Source organism: Microtus pennsylvanicus, chromosome 15 (assembly GCF_037038515.1).
Source record: "Microtus pennsylvanicus isolate mMicPen1 chromosome 15, mMicPen1.hap1, whole genome shotgun sequence".
NCBI lineage: Eukaryota > Metazoa > Chordata > Mammalia > Rodentia > Cricetidae > Microtus > Microtus pennsylvanicus.
The window spans coordinates 27480753-27495987 of record NC_134593.1 but is presented as its reverse complement, the minus strand read 5'-3'; the positions used below and the strand labels follow the sequence as shown (position 1 = coordinate 27495987).

Here is a 15235-nt window from a genome sequence, read left to right as displayed (position 1 = left end):
TCTTATTCTCAGCTCTCCCTGACAAGTTTACTGTGACATAAACCTGCAGCCCAGGGAGAGGATAGGATATGTCTGCCACAGGCAGTGACAGAGACACCTTTTTTTCCTAACTGGGTAGGATGTCTTTCATGACCCCTGTAGGATATGATGATGGGTTGGGACCACCCTCATGTGATGGTCACACCTATAGAGGTGGATTCCTTGTAGTCTTCACGGCTGCATCTCCACGTGGGTTCTTTATCCTTGGGTGGATACAGATTACCCACTAATACAGACATTTAAGAAGAACTTCCTCTGAAGCATAGTTTACAGCCTGTGACAGCTATGTGTCTCCAGTGTCCAAGTCAGGGGTGGAGTTTTTGAAATACTTGTTTATATTTATGTGTGTTGCCTATGTGAGTTTCCTTGTACCGCGTGTGAGCCGGTCCCCTGTAGATGCTTGAAGAGGGTGTTCGGTCCTCTGGAGCTGGAATTACGGGAAGCTGTGCAATGCCTGATGTGGGAGCTGGGAACTGAACTTAGGTCCTTTACAGCAGCAGTGAGAGAGCTCTTTCCCCACTGAACCTTTTTCCCGGTCCCCAGTTTAATCACGTTAGTGAATAATGATGCGCCTGCTTGTTACCAAGCTCAGTTTGTCGGCACCTCCCTCGAAAGTTCCCCAGTGGATAGGTTGCTCAGTCACTGCCCTCGCATCCAGTCCAAGCAGCCAATCATTCAATCTGTCGTTTGACAGATTAGCATATTCTGAACATTTCAACAATAAATAGGGTCAAGCACGTTTCTGCTTATGTCTTCCTTTGCTCGGCGTACTTTGTGGTTATCCGGGTCGTGGCGTGTGTCCATATATCATTTTTCATTGCTGGATGGTATTCTGCTGCACGGATTTATGGTCAGTGCTCTTATCTGTTTTAAGTAGGGCACAGGAGCCGCATCTCTGTGTTTGTCTCTCGGATGTCGCTCTCTCATGACACAGCTTGAGATGCAAAATCGGCAGCCAGTTACTATGTTGGATGGTGGAAAGAGGTCTCGATGCTTCTGGACATGGTGTGATTCACTTCAGATCAAAAATATTTGGAAAAGATATTGCATTTATTGAATATGTATAGATATTTTTCTCTTCATTTTTTTCCTTTTTGGGTGTGTATATGCATGTGTGTATAATGTGTGTATACATGTGTATGCATGTAGGGTATATGTGTGTTTAGGGTGGAGATAAACATTAAGTGTCTTCTTCCACTGTTCTCCACCGCCTCCACCACTCCCCACCATCTCCACTGTTCCCCACCGTCTCTATTGCTCTCCTCATTGTCGTACTTACTTATTTTTTTGGAGACAGCCTGTCTCACTGAATCTGAGCTCACTAGTTACTTAGACTGACCCGTGAGCCCTAGAGGTCCTCCTACCTTTATATCCCCTATGCAAGATTACAGGTGCACCTTGGCCCACACCTGGCCTTTGAAATGGGAGCTGGGGTTGCAATATCAGGTCCTCATGTTTATGGGGCCGAGACTCTACCGACTGTAATTCTCAAGTGATGCAGTACAGTAGCTGCCCACGAGCATCTGTATTATTTCAGGTACTGCCAGCCATCTGGAGTAATAGAGTAGGAGAGGGCGTGCTTAGGCTGTATGTCCCCACCACACCATGTGTAATAACATATTGTATGCTTTCCTGTCCTCACAGGCCGAGGTTGTGAGGTTGGATGTCAAGACACAACTGTGCTGTTGTTTGTGTACCCCCTGGGTTGTCTGTGCTTGTTGACTGTTGTGAATAACACAGCCACGTTGGTTTCTTGTGGTTGCCATCACAATGGTGGCAAATTCAATGGCTTGAGACAACAGGAATGTATTATCTCAAGTTTTGGAGCCCAGAATTCTGAAATGAAGGTGCGGACTGGTCTGCATGCCCCTGGAGACTCTCAGGAGAGTTGGTCTCATTCACTGCCAGCCACCAGTGGTGGCTGGCTGTTCCAGTTGCTAGGTTACAGTGAATCTTGGCTTCCATTCATTCTCCTTCCCTTCCCTCGACTTGTAGGAAACACCCTAAGATAACTACGTGTTCTCTTCGTTCCCTCCTTTGCCGGATAAGGTGGCACCCACAGGTTGTGGGGGATTGGCGTGCAGCAGCTATGAACATTGAGATAATGGTATTGTGTAGATCTGATGTAGTTTTGCTTCTTTTGGCTGCTCCTCCTTGGAGTGGATTTGCTGAGTCATGCCGTGACTTTATTTGACTTTTAAGAACCTTGCTGTCTAGTTTCTGAAAGGTCTCTTGTTCTGAAGTCCTCCCTGCCAGGGGTTTGAGCTCTAACAACCCCGTATTCTTAGTAACCCTCTGTTTAAAATGCAACCATTCTAGTAGGTGTGGAGAGGCATCTGATGGTGGTTTAGATTTGCACTCCCCCCATGACTAATAACGTGTTTCATGTGGTTCTTAGTCACTTGTGTGGAGTTCCGATAAGATACCTCTGCAGAGCTCTGGCCCGTCCTCCCCCATGTCAGTGGTGAGTTGTCTGTTGTCTTCTCTGGGGCCCTAACATTACCTGTCCCAAGAATTATGGAGTGCTAGGGTTACTCTGTCCCCAGAGTGTTGAGGGCTGGGCCATGGTGCCACTCTTGCATTATGACCTATATTACTCTGTTATTTGAGATAAATGGTCCTCGTATGCAGCCTTTCCGATCAGTGAGCACCTTGTCAAGGAAGCCAAGAGGCCTCTCTCCTGTGCCCTAACAATCGTGAGCTTAAATGAGTTTTAGGTTGACTGTTGTCTCGTGGATAAGGGACCGACCCACAGAAGTTCTCATTGTATTCTCTAGCCTGAATTCTTCTGTAGTACTATCCCAACTTTAACTAAGCAGTTATTTCTGGGATTATATATTTGGTATATTTCATCTTCCCACTAACTGTTACATTTCCTGGGAATAGAGGCTACGTCTATGTGTTTTAGCTGACAGAGCATACGGTACGTGCTAGGCAACCAGTCAGTGTGTTGGAGGAGATGCAGCCCATGCTTTTTGCTTTGCAAAGAGGGGACCATACGAAATCATTGGACAGAGGATGACTTGTAGAGTCCAGTGATGGCTAGTGCTGATTGTCAGCTGGACAGAGCTGGATCGAGGGAAGCTCGGCTGATGAATTCCCTCCATTCGGCTGGTCTGTAAGCTCGTCTTTGGGGGCATTTTCTTAACTGCTGGTTGACGGAAGGTAGCCCAGCGCAATGTGGCCAGTACTATCTCTAGGCAGGTAGGATGATAAGAAAAGTAGCTGCGCAAGCCAGAGAAAGGAAGCCAGGAAGCAGTGTTCCTTCCTGGTTTCTGCTTCAGTTCCTGCTTCCAGGTTCCTGCCCTGAGCTCCTGCCTTGGGTTCTCTAGAGGATCAGTTGTAAACCTGGCCAGTGTTTTCTTATGGCAACAGGGAAATGAACTAGAACAAACCTATGGGTCACTAAGTTATGAATGTGCCGTTTCGTGGCGTGGTTTCTAATCCCCTTTCTTCTCCTTCACAGCCATCTATAACTACAATGCTTCTCAAGATGTGGAACTCTCCTTGCAGATCGGGGACACCGTCCACATCCTGGAGATGTATGAGGGTGAGTGCAATGGCCTCCTGCTGGGCGGGGCCCAGAAAAAGTTCATAGGAATTACTTATTAATAAAGCACTTAGAGTTAAGGCCCAAGTGTTCCTCTCCTCCTGATACAGTAATGAAAACCTAAGAAGGACCCAAGGATATACAGCCCCATGCCGAGGGTATTTTTCAACACAACCTGCTCATGGGAATGTGGATATGCTCAGATACCAGAGTCAAGGTTGTTGCCCCCTGATACAAGAGGGCTCAGCTGCAGAACTGGCTAGGGCAGACACACTCAAGACATTAGGTTTGTGGTAGCTGGAAGAAAGCATTGTCATATGGGGAGGATCTCTTTCTACTCAGTGCCCAGCGTTACCAGGTTCGGGGAGAATGAAAGCGAGACTCTGAGAGAACTGGGTCAGCACTGTAATAGCAGGTCCTACTTGTGTGTGTCTGTTTTCTCCAGCTAGCTCAGGCCTGGGCAGTGGTTCTGGTTAACCTGGGCAATACTTAGAACTGTGGGCAAAGCCTAGATCAGACCTGCATCCGCCCATTCAATCCTAGGAGACCTCCAGGAATTTACATCTCTAGTCCCAAACCCCAGGGCAGCAAAAGCATCCCCGAGCCACCAAGGCTGAGGAACAAAGCAGGGAACAAACCCTTGGGCCAGGTTTATTATAACCCTGTGGAAGCTGTGGTGAGGAAATGTCAGGAAACTGGGTAGATTTTTCTTAGAGCAAAGCTTGTTGGTACAGACACTCGGCTGTAGCTTGAGTTCTAGTTGCTCTTAATAATATTAAGATATTAGGGATATTAGGGAGTAAAAGCTGAAGACCCAGAGAAGGAGAGTGGCCAATGCTAGAGAGTTCTCACCTCTACCAATGCTCAAACTGAAAAGGCGATCCTGCCCTCAGACTGCTTCTCGGACTGACTGCCTAGACTGCGCTGCTCCTCAGACTACACTGAACTCCTGTGTCCTCTTGCCTTGTATTCTTGTCTCCACCTGGTTATATCACTCCTGTCTCCTCCTCCCTAGTGCTGGGATTAGAGGCATGGGATCCCACGTGCTGGAATCACCTTTGTGTGAGCTCTGTTGCTCTTTGAGACAGGTTCAATTTGTGTACCTAGGGTGGCTTTGAACTAACAGAGATTCCCTCTACCTCTGTCTCCCGAGTCCTGGGATTAAAGGTGTGTGCCACCACTCCAGGGCCTCTAATGGCTTAGCTCTGCAATTTGGTCTTCAGGCAAGCTTTACTTGTCAAAACACAAACAGAATAATCACTACACTCTGCGTTGGTAAATGCTGGACAGGGGAATGGCAAAAGTGTCGCCTGGGAACCAATGCAGATCTCTAGGTTCAGACAGGATGATACAAGAAGGGGAGAAGATGGGAAACCTGGGGGAAGGGAAGCAGGATTTGGCCATAATTAAGCTGGGTCATGTGTCTGGTCACATGGGAGACTGGTGTGATGGCTTCCTCCCTTAGATCTGGGTCCTTGCCCTTCACATGCCCATCCATACCACTCCGTGTAGCTGTTTGGTGCCCTGTGGCAGCGCATAGTCAGAGAAGACCAGGTGGACTCTCCAACTATCACCCTTGCCAACCTCAGACCTCAGCAGGCATCGGTTCCAACTCACCACTATATTCATAACACCCGACATGCAAGGTTTTAGGCTCTGGCTTCTGAAAACCACAGCCCCCACAGACCCTGCAAGGTCAGTCCTTTGTCAGGGGGGGCAGATAAATATAGTGGACCCTGTCATCATACTTTCCCGCCATGCAGGTAAAAAGCATGTGTTCAACTTTTGTAACTTCCGTGTGGGCTTGAAGCAATGCATGTTTAAGGATCGTTGAGTATGAAGTTCTATACATGGCATTTGGATCCAGATTTTTATATCCAGTTTTTCCTTCCTTCCTTCCTTCCTTCCTTCCTTCCTTCCTTCCTTCCTTCCTTCCTTCCTTCCTTCCATAGTTGCAACTGTTTGGCCCTTTAGCTCAGGCTTATTATTTACTAGCTCTTATAACCTAAATTAACTGACTCCTATTATTCTGTCTTTTACCACGAGGCTTGTGGCTTATTACCTCACATCTTGCTTCTTCATTGGCTGCTGGTCTCTCAATCCCACCTTTTTTCTCCTTCCCCCTCTCTCTCTGCTTGGATTTCCCACATGGCTATATTATGCCCTGCCATAGGCCAAAGCAGCTTCTTTATTAATCAATGGTAATAAAACATATTCACAGCATACAGAGGGGCATCCCACATCATTTCCCCTTTTCTGTCTAATTGAAAAGGAAGGTTTTAACTTTAACATAGTAAAATTACATATAACAAAAGAGGTATCAAGTAAAAATTACAATTATAATATTTATTCTATTTGTATTTGGCAGAATTAAAGAAAATACTCTATCATCTAATTTTTGTGAACCTAGTTTTATATCTAATTTAAGTTTAATTTTAACATAGTAAAATTATATAACAAAACAGATATCAAGCAAAAATTACAGACACTTTAGGCCTATAAGGCTGAATATGGATGCCCCAATGTTACAGAAGAACTTTGGGTGACTGTCCAGATGATGTCTCTGTCATTTTTAGAGTTTTGGAAGTTGCTTACAATGCACTTCCTGTTTACTTAGGCAATATTATATCATACTGGGATCTTTGATGGAGTTGAAGACTAGATAGTTATAATTGTAGCTTTCCTTAGATATGAAACTTTAGACTCACAAAGATAAGATAGATGATAGAGTATTTTCCTTAATTTGCCAAAACAAGTAGACTGAATATTATAACTATAATTCTTGCTTGATATCAAGTTTTTCTTTTTGTTCCTTTTTATTGATTTCCATTGAGTTCTACATTTTTCTCTGCTCCCCTCCCTGCCTCTTCCCCCCCCTTCAACCCTCTCCCCATGCTCGCAATATACTCAAGAGATCTTGTTTTTTTCTGCTTCCCATGTAGATTAGATCTTTATATGTCTCTTTTAGGGCCCTCATTGTTGTCTAGATTCTCTGGGATTATGATTTGTAGGCTGGTTTTCTTTATGTTTAAAAACCACTTATAAGTGAGTACATGTGATAATTGTCTTTCTGTGTCTGAGTTCCTCACTCAAATGATGTCTTCTAGCTCCATCCATTTGCCTGCACAATTCAAGATGTTATTTTTTTCTTCTGTGTAGCACTCCATTGTGTAAATGTGCCACATTTTCCTTATCCATTCTTCGGTTGAGGGGCATTTAGGTTGTTTCCAGGTTCTAGCTATGACAAACAATGATGCTGTGAACATGGTTTAGCACATGTCCTTGTGACATGGTTGAGCATCCTTTGGGTATGTACCCAAAAGTGGTATTGCTGGATACCCAGTTTTTCAGTTTGCTATATGCTAATTTTTTCCCTTCTCTTTTGGTTACTGTGTTGAGTTTTTGACTTTGTTGTAGTTTCTGTCTCTACAGATATGGGAGTGTTTTTGCTTTATACAGTCTCAAACATGTTTTTAGAATATATATGCCTACCATTTTAGAACTGTGCTAAACAACTCTTTTAACTCCTGCTTCTTAAGTCTTTTAACCTTCTTTATCCATGGTAGTGCTTTTTGCTTTACTGAAATTACAGCCTACTCTTTGTGAGGCCCAGCTCTCTAATTTGTGTCCTGTTGGCCCCCTAAGACTCTCCGAAATGCTACTCTAAGACACTCAGGCATCCTTTCTCATATCAGCAAATGCCCCAGGCAAGATGCTGCCACAAGTACTGGGCTGGTCTCTTTGGGATTTGTCTCTCTGTGAATTTTGGCATGGACATTCTTACCTTGTCACTAGTAGGTTCCCTGCCTCTGTCTTTCTCTGTCTGTCTTTCTGTCTGCCTGCCTGTCTGTCTCTGTATGTGTGTGTGACTGTGTGTATGTGTTTTTCAGCAGGGGAGGGGGTGCTTCTTAACTGCCTCATGGAGTGTGTCAGAGAATGAAGTATTGATGCTGATCTGACATAAAGTTAACAACATCCCTGAAATGCCTTCTTAAGACTGTTTCCTTAAAAATGGTTGGGTTTTTAAAATTTTTTATGTGGCTCTAATCCATTTTTGTGGTAGCTATTGGAAGCCTGCGGTCCTCATAGAACACATATTAGTAATGGTGTTGAGTATGTGCACTCTTACACTTTGTAATGGTCTCACTGAGAACTGATCTTGGTTCAATATGCAGCTTGAGCATCTCGTACCCAGAATTCTTGGGACTGCAAGTGTTTATGATTTCAGACTGTTTGGGATTTTGGAATATTTAGGGATTGTGAAATATTTAGGGACTAGAACCTAGCTGTAAATTCCTTTCCTTTTTTCATATATATGCAGGCTTATGCATATAACCTGAAGATAATTTTGTACATTATTTTAAATAATTGCATCATGGCGTGTAATCTACCTGTGATATCATGTCAGTGCTTATAAAATTTTGAGGTCTTGGAGCATTTTGGATTTTGGAGTAAGTATTAGGAATGTCCATATTATACTTAATGTAGACACAGACACACAAATCCCATCTGCTTCTAATCCCATGTAGGTGGGTACCCAAATCCCAATGCATGGTGCCTTTAGTATGTTGTTGCTCTGTATGTATGTTGGATGTTGTTGCTCTGTGTATCAGTGTGATTGATTGCAGGGAATACCGGCCCACTGACCATCATTCAGAAAACCTCACCAATACTGCACTTTGGGAGTGATCAGGAGCTGTCCACCCAGCCAGTTTTCTTGCAATTGTTTCTATAGATTTTGTGTGCCACTCTTAGAATTCAAGGCTATCTGAGAAGGATGTCACCCTTGGTGTTTTCAGAGTGGGCACATACCCCAGTGTGAGTGGGGAAACAGACAGACAGAGTTCATTACCTCCGAGTGGCATGTTAGTTGCACACACATTATTATATTGGATTATATTTTTCCAATAATGTTTCTTTTATGGGATTCCCTTTTAAATAGGGCCCGCCTTGCCCAACACTCAGGGGGAGACTCCTGTATCTACTTAGTACTCTGAGTTCTTGGCGCGAGTCTTGAATTCCTTTATTATTTCAGGCAGTTGAGGACTGGGGGCAGGAGTGCTTGGCAAACATGAGACCCGCAGGAAGTGCTGAGTAATGGCTTGTGTTCACTGCCCCACTCCCTGCTCCTGTCTTCCTTTAAAACAAATAAACAGAATGGAAACACCCACAGTACTGCCAGAGAGAACACCAGAGTAAAGCTGGCTCCGCTTCTTGGCCTCCAGGGTGTCTGTAAAAGGAGAGTGCATGTTCGTTTCCCAGCTGCCCAGACCCGAATAATGACACAGAAACTATATTAATTACAACACTGCTTGGCCAATAGCTTAGGTGTATTCCTAGCTAGCTCTTACATCTTAAATTAACCATTCCTATTAATTTATGGATCACCACGAGGCTGTGGCTTGCCAGGTAGGGTTCTGGGTGTCTTTCTCCTTCTGCAGCTGTATGGCATCTCCCTGACTCTACCTACTTTCTCTATATATCTCTGTTTGAATTTCCCACCTGGTTTTGCTCTGCTAAGCCTTTGGCCAAAACAGCTTTAGTCATCAACCAATAAAAGCAACACACATATACAGAAGGACATGCCACATCAGTGTCTGTCTTTCAGCTTCCTGTTGGTGACTCAGGGACTCTCCCTCTACACATTCCGCCTCACCCCACCTTTGAGGCAAACATGCCTGATCTATGTGTGTTGTTCTGGCATGGACTTGAGTCCTAGACGTTTTTCTTTTTATGTTTTCAGCCCACAGCCCACAACCCACAGCAGAATACCACTAAGGATTCTGTTTGGCTGCTTCCTGCCCTGTGGTTCAGTAAGTGATTCCCCTTGCTGGTGGCGGCACAGCTGGCTCCTGCTTAATCTCTAGGTGCCCACCAAAGCTTTTCACATGCAAAAGGCTCTCAACAAAAGTCTGGAATGAGTGCAGGCAAAATAAAAGACACTTTGACGAGCTGGGAAGCACCCCAAATCCCCTGCCCTCTGCACCCCACACAAAGATCTGGTTATTGCACGTGCTTTTAATCTGAAACAGCAGGGTTATTGAGATATAACTCTAATGCCACCCAGTTTACTCACACAGTCTGATTCTGTCGTTATATGCTAAGCGTAGTTTACAGGGAGCTGGGCACCTGTCAGTCACCGTCTCCTCTCGTACCCCCAACCCCACCACTTCTCAGCCATTCCCCTGACGCTAGGCAAACCCATACCTGTCTTCCGCTTCTCTGAGTTTGTTCTGTACTTTTTTAGTACTGCAGGCCAAACAGCGTGTGGTGCTTTGTGGCTAGCTGCTTATTATCAGTGTGGTGTTTTCAGATTTCGTGTATTCACTAGCATGTATTAATACTTCATTTCCTTGTCTTCCATTAGCATTCATTGAATGAGCATACCAGTTCATTCATGCATCATCAGATAGATATTGGAGCTCCATAGATCCTTCAACCACAAAGCTGCTCTAAATAGTCACAGACCAGATTTGTGTGGGTGTGTTTTTATTTCTCTTAGGTAGACCCCGGGAACCATGACTATGTTGTCATACGGTAACCCCGTGTTTAAATGTTTGAGAAACTTCTAGACTGCTCAACCTCTGACTTAAAACCAGAAGACCTCAGTCTTCAAAGAGAGAGGTGTTCTCCTTTATCCCTTGTATCTCCTAGCTCTTCCCTCCATTCCCCCCCCCACGCTGCCCCAGCTTAATTTGCTGAAGATGGAAGAAGGAAGTGAGCTGATAGAGAGGCTGTGTGCAGCTTCTCTGAAGTTCTCTGAGAGTTGTTTGCCTTTAGAGACTAGAGGAGAAGGGAAATCCTTTAGTCCTGAAACAGTGCCGTTCCTCTTCGGCACTGCTCTGCTTGTGGTTGGTGCTCCTGTAACGCTAGAAGGTATTTGGCAATGAGACACGCATTCTCCCACCATAAGTGAATGTTCTTTCCCGCTCCAGATCCACGAGCGCGTGAACAGAGACACTGGGCACTTCAGCTACCATCACCTTGTTTATCAACCACACGCGCTCCGCACCGACCACGTGCCCAGTGCATTAAGTATAGCAGACGTTCGAACATTGCTGGTCCACGGAGCGATCAAACAGCCAGGTGCTGCGTCTTAGGGTTTACCTGGAAAGACAGACAAGACGAGAAAATAAATAAACAGACAAACCAATATCCAGACACCGTGGAGAGAACAGGATGCTGCTGCTGAGACCATAGAGGGAAGAGACAGAGAGAGGACTGCGTGAGATTAGGTGACTCACCGCTGTCTGTCCCCAAACGAGGTGCTTCAGCTATCTGTGTGGTGTGAGCATTCCATTTCAATTTGGGTCACCGGCTGACTTGGAAGTGACGAATCGCCGGGTGGCACATTGAAAACTATGTAAAAATATGAAAATGTGTGTCAGTGTCCATTCACCACAGAGCTTTCCTCACCTGTGACTAAATCTACTACAGATGGCTTCAAGCCCAGGGCTCGCTGTCCTTCTACGTGCAGGTTTCCTGTGCTGAACTCATCGCCACCTACGGACTCTGTCAGTTCCGTAAACCACCCGTGAGCTCAAGAGCATGAGCGGCTGATGTTAGTGGAGACTCTGAGGTCGTCACATGCAGTCAGGCCCTGGGGGAAGTAACCAGGTGAGATAGTGTCTCGGAGGTGTTCTGAGCTCTGCAGAGACAGGCACCAAATAAAGCTTAGGATTCAGAATAACTTTTAAAGTCTCAGAGGATAACGCAAAGATTTGGGCAGGTATTAGATGAAATGGGCAGCCCGGGAACGTTGAAAGGCGTAAGAGCCGTGGACATTTGGCTTCCCATTCTATACGTTACTTTTATAGAGAACAAGGCCAGGCAAACTCAAGCTGAATCAGAAAGTCCATTCCCACATGCAGGCTGAGCAACCCTTACCTAAAATGCTTAGAAGCAGAGGATTTTGGTTTAATTTTCTTTTGGAGTTGGAGATCCCAAGTAAAAATGCAAGATGCATTTATGTTTCATACTCACCTGTTACGTATAATCTGAAGATAGTTTTAGTGTGCCTCCCTTTTGACTACAACCTGTCACATGGTCAGGAGTGGAATTTCCCACTTGTGACTTCATAAGAGAGTCCAAAGGTTTTGAATCTTGGAGCCTTGCATTTTGAACTTTTAAGAAGATGTTCGACTTGAACAATGAAAAGAAAGGCAAATGGATTCCCACTTGGGTGGTGTGTGCTTTGAATCTCACCTTCTTAAGCAAACTTTTGCAAGTAGGTGCAGAGAAAGGGGTCATAAGCAGGTGAGCTACTTGGTACATTTTGTCACGGCAGTTAGTGAACCCTCCTAACAGAGACTTGACAAAGAAGGGGTGCATTTGAAGATATTTTTTTCCAGCAGAGGCTTAGTACTCATCTTTCTGAGGGGCTCTCCCCGGAGCTCCTCATGTATAATATGACATAGGAAGTTGGCTGACTTTCTGAGAGCGTCTGATGTAAAGCAGGGTCATCAGGTGCTGCGGTCCTGTAGGACCGCGCCGACTAAGCAGGCGTCCTTGAAGCCATTACTTCCTCCTTTATGCTCATTTCTTTATTTGATGAGTCTTTTCTCAGTGTCTGAGAGACCAAAAGAACAACAACAAAAAGCCAGTGAATTCAACAGAATCAGGAGCTAAGGATACGCCTCACCCAGGGTGCTTCAGGTCCAAGGTTCAATCCCAGAAGCCACCAAGACAACGTTTTAGGCTGGCAAGATGGCTGTACTGGTGAAAGCACTTGCTCTAGAAGCCCGATGGCTTCAGTTAACCCCCTAGCGGCCATAGTGGACGAAAAAGTCAGAATGTTGTCTTCTGACTTCCACGTGTGTGACACACACACACACACACACACACACACCCCACACCTCCATGGCATGTCCGATTTACTAGATGAAAGGTGTATTAGGATCCTTTATATGTTTTATACTTCTGTTGCCCTCCTAGTCAAGATCCTAGGGGGTGTTATAGCTCCAAATCCATACTGTCATCGTGACCTAGTTGTAGAAACAGCCGCCTTTCTGAGCACAAATGGCAGTGAGCCCAGCAGCTTGACTCCGATGACAAGCTCTGCATTCAGACATTTGGCTGTAGCTGGGGAAACAGGCTGGGCTTCATAGTGTTTTGTTGAGGGTTGCACGGTCACTTCCCACATCTGCTTGACCTCTACCTTAAGTGCAGCTTGTCATCAGCTACACCTCTGGGAACATTCTTTCCTGAACTGTGTTTTTATAAGGACGTGCGTGAGGAGGAGGGTGTCCGGGAGAGACGTTAATGAAATGCGGCAGCCACTGAAGTGTCTCTTCTCAGATTAAATCCGTGTGTTGTGTGTACATGTGGAGTACAAGAGGTGGTGTGCATGTGTCGAGGTGCACATGCATGCGTGCATGTGAAAACAAGAGGCCGACCTCTGTCATTCCGCAGGAGCTCACTTTGCTGGGACAGGGTCTCCTGCGATCTGAGACTGGCCCGTTCAGCTTGGCTGGCTGGACATCCTTCTGTCTCTTGGCATGCACTGCCACACCCAGCCTTTCACGTGGGTGCTCAGGAGCAAATTTAGGTCCTCATGCTTGTGTGGAAGGACTTTTACTAACTGAGCTGTCCCCTAGCCTTTAGATTAAGCCTCTGAAGAAAACAGAATGCCTTCGCCTGTCTTTTCTTTCAAGCTAGCGTTTGGATGTGCTCTTGAAATACATCCTAACATATGTTCTTTAGACTTAGGCATCCGTCCAATCTCCTGACGTGGAAATTACAGCTCTTTCCTGAGTGGTACCTTCATTCCATTATCCACCATGCACTCATACTTGGCATTGGCCCATTTGGGCAGCTGCCTGTGCATCTACAGGGGCAAGTGAACCTGAAAACAAAGAAGTTTCTGGAATGACCCAATGGAATGTTCCCAGCAGTTCTGTCCGGCTGACTGTGGTCTCTGGGGATGTTGGTTAGATCAAGGGGTGGGAAGAAGGCATGACATAGTTGTGCAAGCTCCTTGAACCTGTGCCTTTCATGACTGGGCCATTCACCTTTTGTATGTAGTTTTTGTAAAAAATGCTTTATGAATGGCGTGTCCCCAAACTACCCTGGGGCCAAGATTCAGTGAAAGATTAGGAATTGGAAACCAGTGTGACTGTGTCTGTGAAGGCCCCCTAGGCAAGGTGTGTCCCTTGTCTTGCACACTTTTGGATGTGCTAACTCTCGTCTGCTCACTGTGACTTGGTTCTCCTTCTGCACCCTAACACCTAAGGCAGATCTCTTGTCAAGGGAGCTGTTATCTAGTTGAAAGTGGAGATCGGTGATCTCTTTTACCATCTATCCCAGGTAAGCAGAAGAAAACTCCTCTGAATGTTTTTGGCCAGGTAGAGTTTGTAGGGGAGTGGCCTTAAAAACAGCGTGTGTGTGGATGTGGTCTTATTGAAGAACGGCTTTTAAGAGATTGAAGACTTCATGATAATTAAATTGGTAGTGACCTCCAGAGCTCAGTGTGTTCTCCTTCTGAGGGACAAGGCCTTGTCTCTGGCAGTCCTGCCAGCTCCCCCCACCCTCACTTTACCTTTTGTCTGATGTGCAGGGACAGATTTTGTTCTATACTCCTTCCAATAGTCTGCCCTAGGTCAAAGAGGCTTTGTGTCTCCTTACCGTACTCATCACATGTATCTGCCAGGCTCTGCAAACAGGGATTCTTTTCTGCCTTAAAATAAACGTTGAAAGAGCTGAAGACATGGTTGAGAGGCTTAAAACAGTTACTGCACTTCCAGAGGACCCAAGTTCAGTTTCCCCGCGTCCACGTCAGGTGGCTTAAAAAATAACTACAGGGGTTCTAATGCCTCTAGCCTCTGGAGGCACTTGTTCTCTCTCTCTCTCTCTCTCTCTCTCTCTCTCTCTCTCTCTCTCTCTCTCTCTCTCTCTCTCTCTCTCTCACACACACACACACACACACACACACACACTTTAAAATGCTAAAAAAAAATTAAAATTGAGTGAGAGTAATCAGAATCCATTATATACATGTATACAATTGTCAAAACAAACTTAAGTAAATAAACAATGAAAGTTGAAGCTGGGCGCGATGCTGCATGCCTATGTGTAATTCCAGAACGCTGACGCAGGAAGCTGGGGGGGGGGGGGGGGTTCAAGGATATCCTAGGCTACACGGCAGTTTTGAAGCCAGCCTAAGCTATATGATGCCTTAGTCTCTAAAATATAATTCAAGTAGAAAGTCACACTGTTTTTTGCTCAGATGCTGTGCGTATTTCTCATGCTGATCAGGCCCAGGACTAAGGCCTCTGCATCTGAAAGACTGGATTCTGATCGTCCAGCTTGCTCTCCTCACAGCAAACCCTTGGCAGCAGCTTGATGCAGGGGAGTGGAACCCCTATCCTTCTCCATGCAGATTGCTTCTTTATTGTTAAATAGTGAAGCAGGTAGGTTTCAGGGGCTCTGAGCCCTTCACACTCAAGCTTCCATCATAGACCTTGCTTGCCAAAAAGGTGGCCCCATTTATTCCCAGCAAAGAAACAATAGAATGGAGCCGATTGTCTTTCTTTCCTTCGACTTTTGACCTCGCAGCTTATTTGCAAAAGCCCCGGTGCCTTTAGATGTGAGCAGCTGAGGCTCTGAGGTCTTGGACGCAGCGGGGATGCTCCCCGTGGACAAAGGCTG

The 15235-nt window shown here is 45.5% G+C and overlaps 1 protein-coding gene across 3 annotated transcripts in view; it reads left to right on the top strand.

Annotated features, from left to right (window-relative positions):
* The window catches only part of Dock5 (dedicator of cytokinesis 5), a 178946-nt gene that overhangs the window by 43318 nt on the left and 120393 nt on the right, over window positions 1-15235 (top strand). For all 3 annotated transcript variants that reach the window (XR_012908002.1, XM_075950267.1, XM_075950268.1), the window contains exon 2: window positions 3506-3589. Coding sequence is in view for 2 of the 3 variants with exons in the window: in XM_075950267.1 (XP_075806382.1) it covers window positions 3506-3589 (84 nt within the window). In the remaining variant the exon portion in view is untranslated. The remainder of the gene's footprint in view (window positions 1-3505; window positions 3590-15235) is intronic.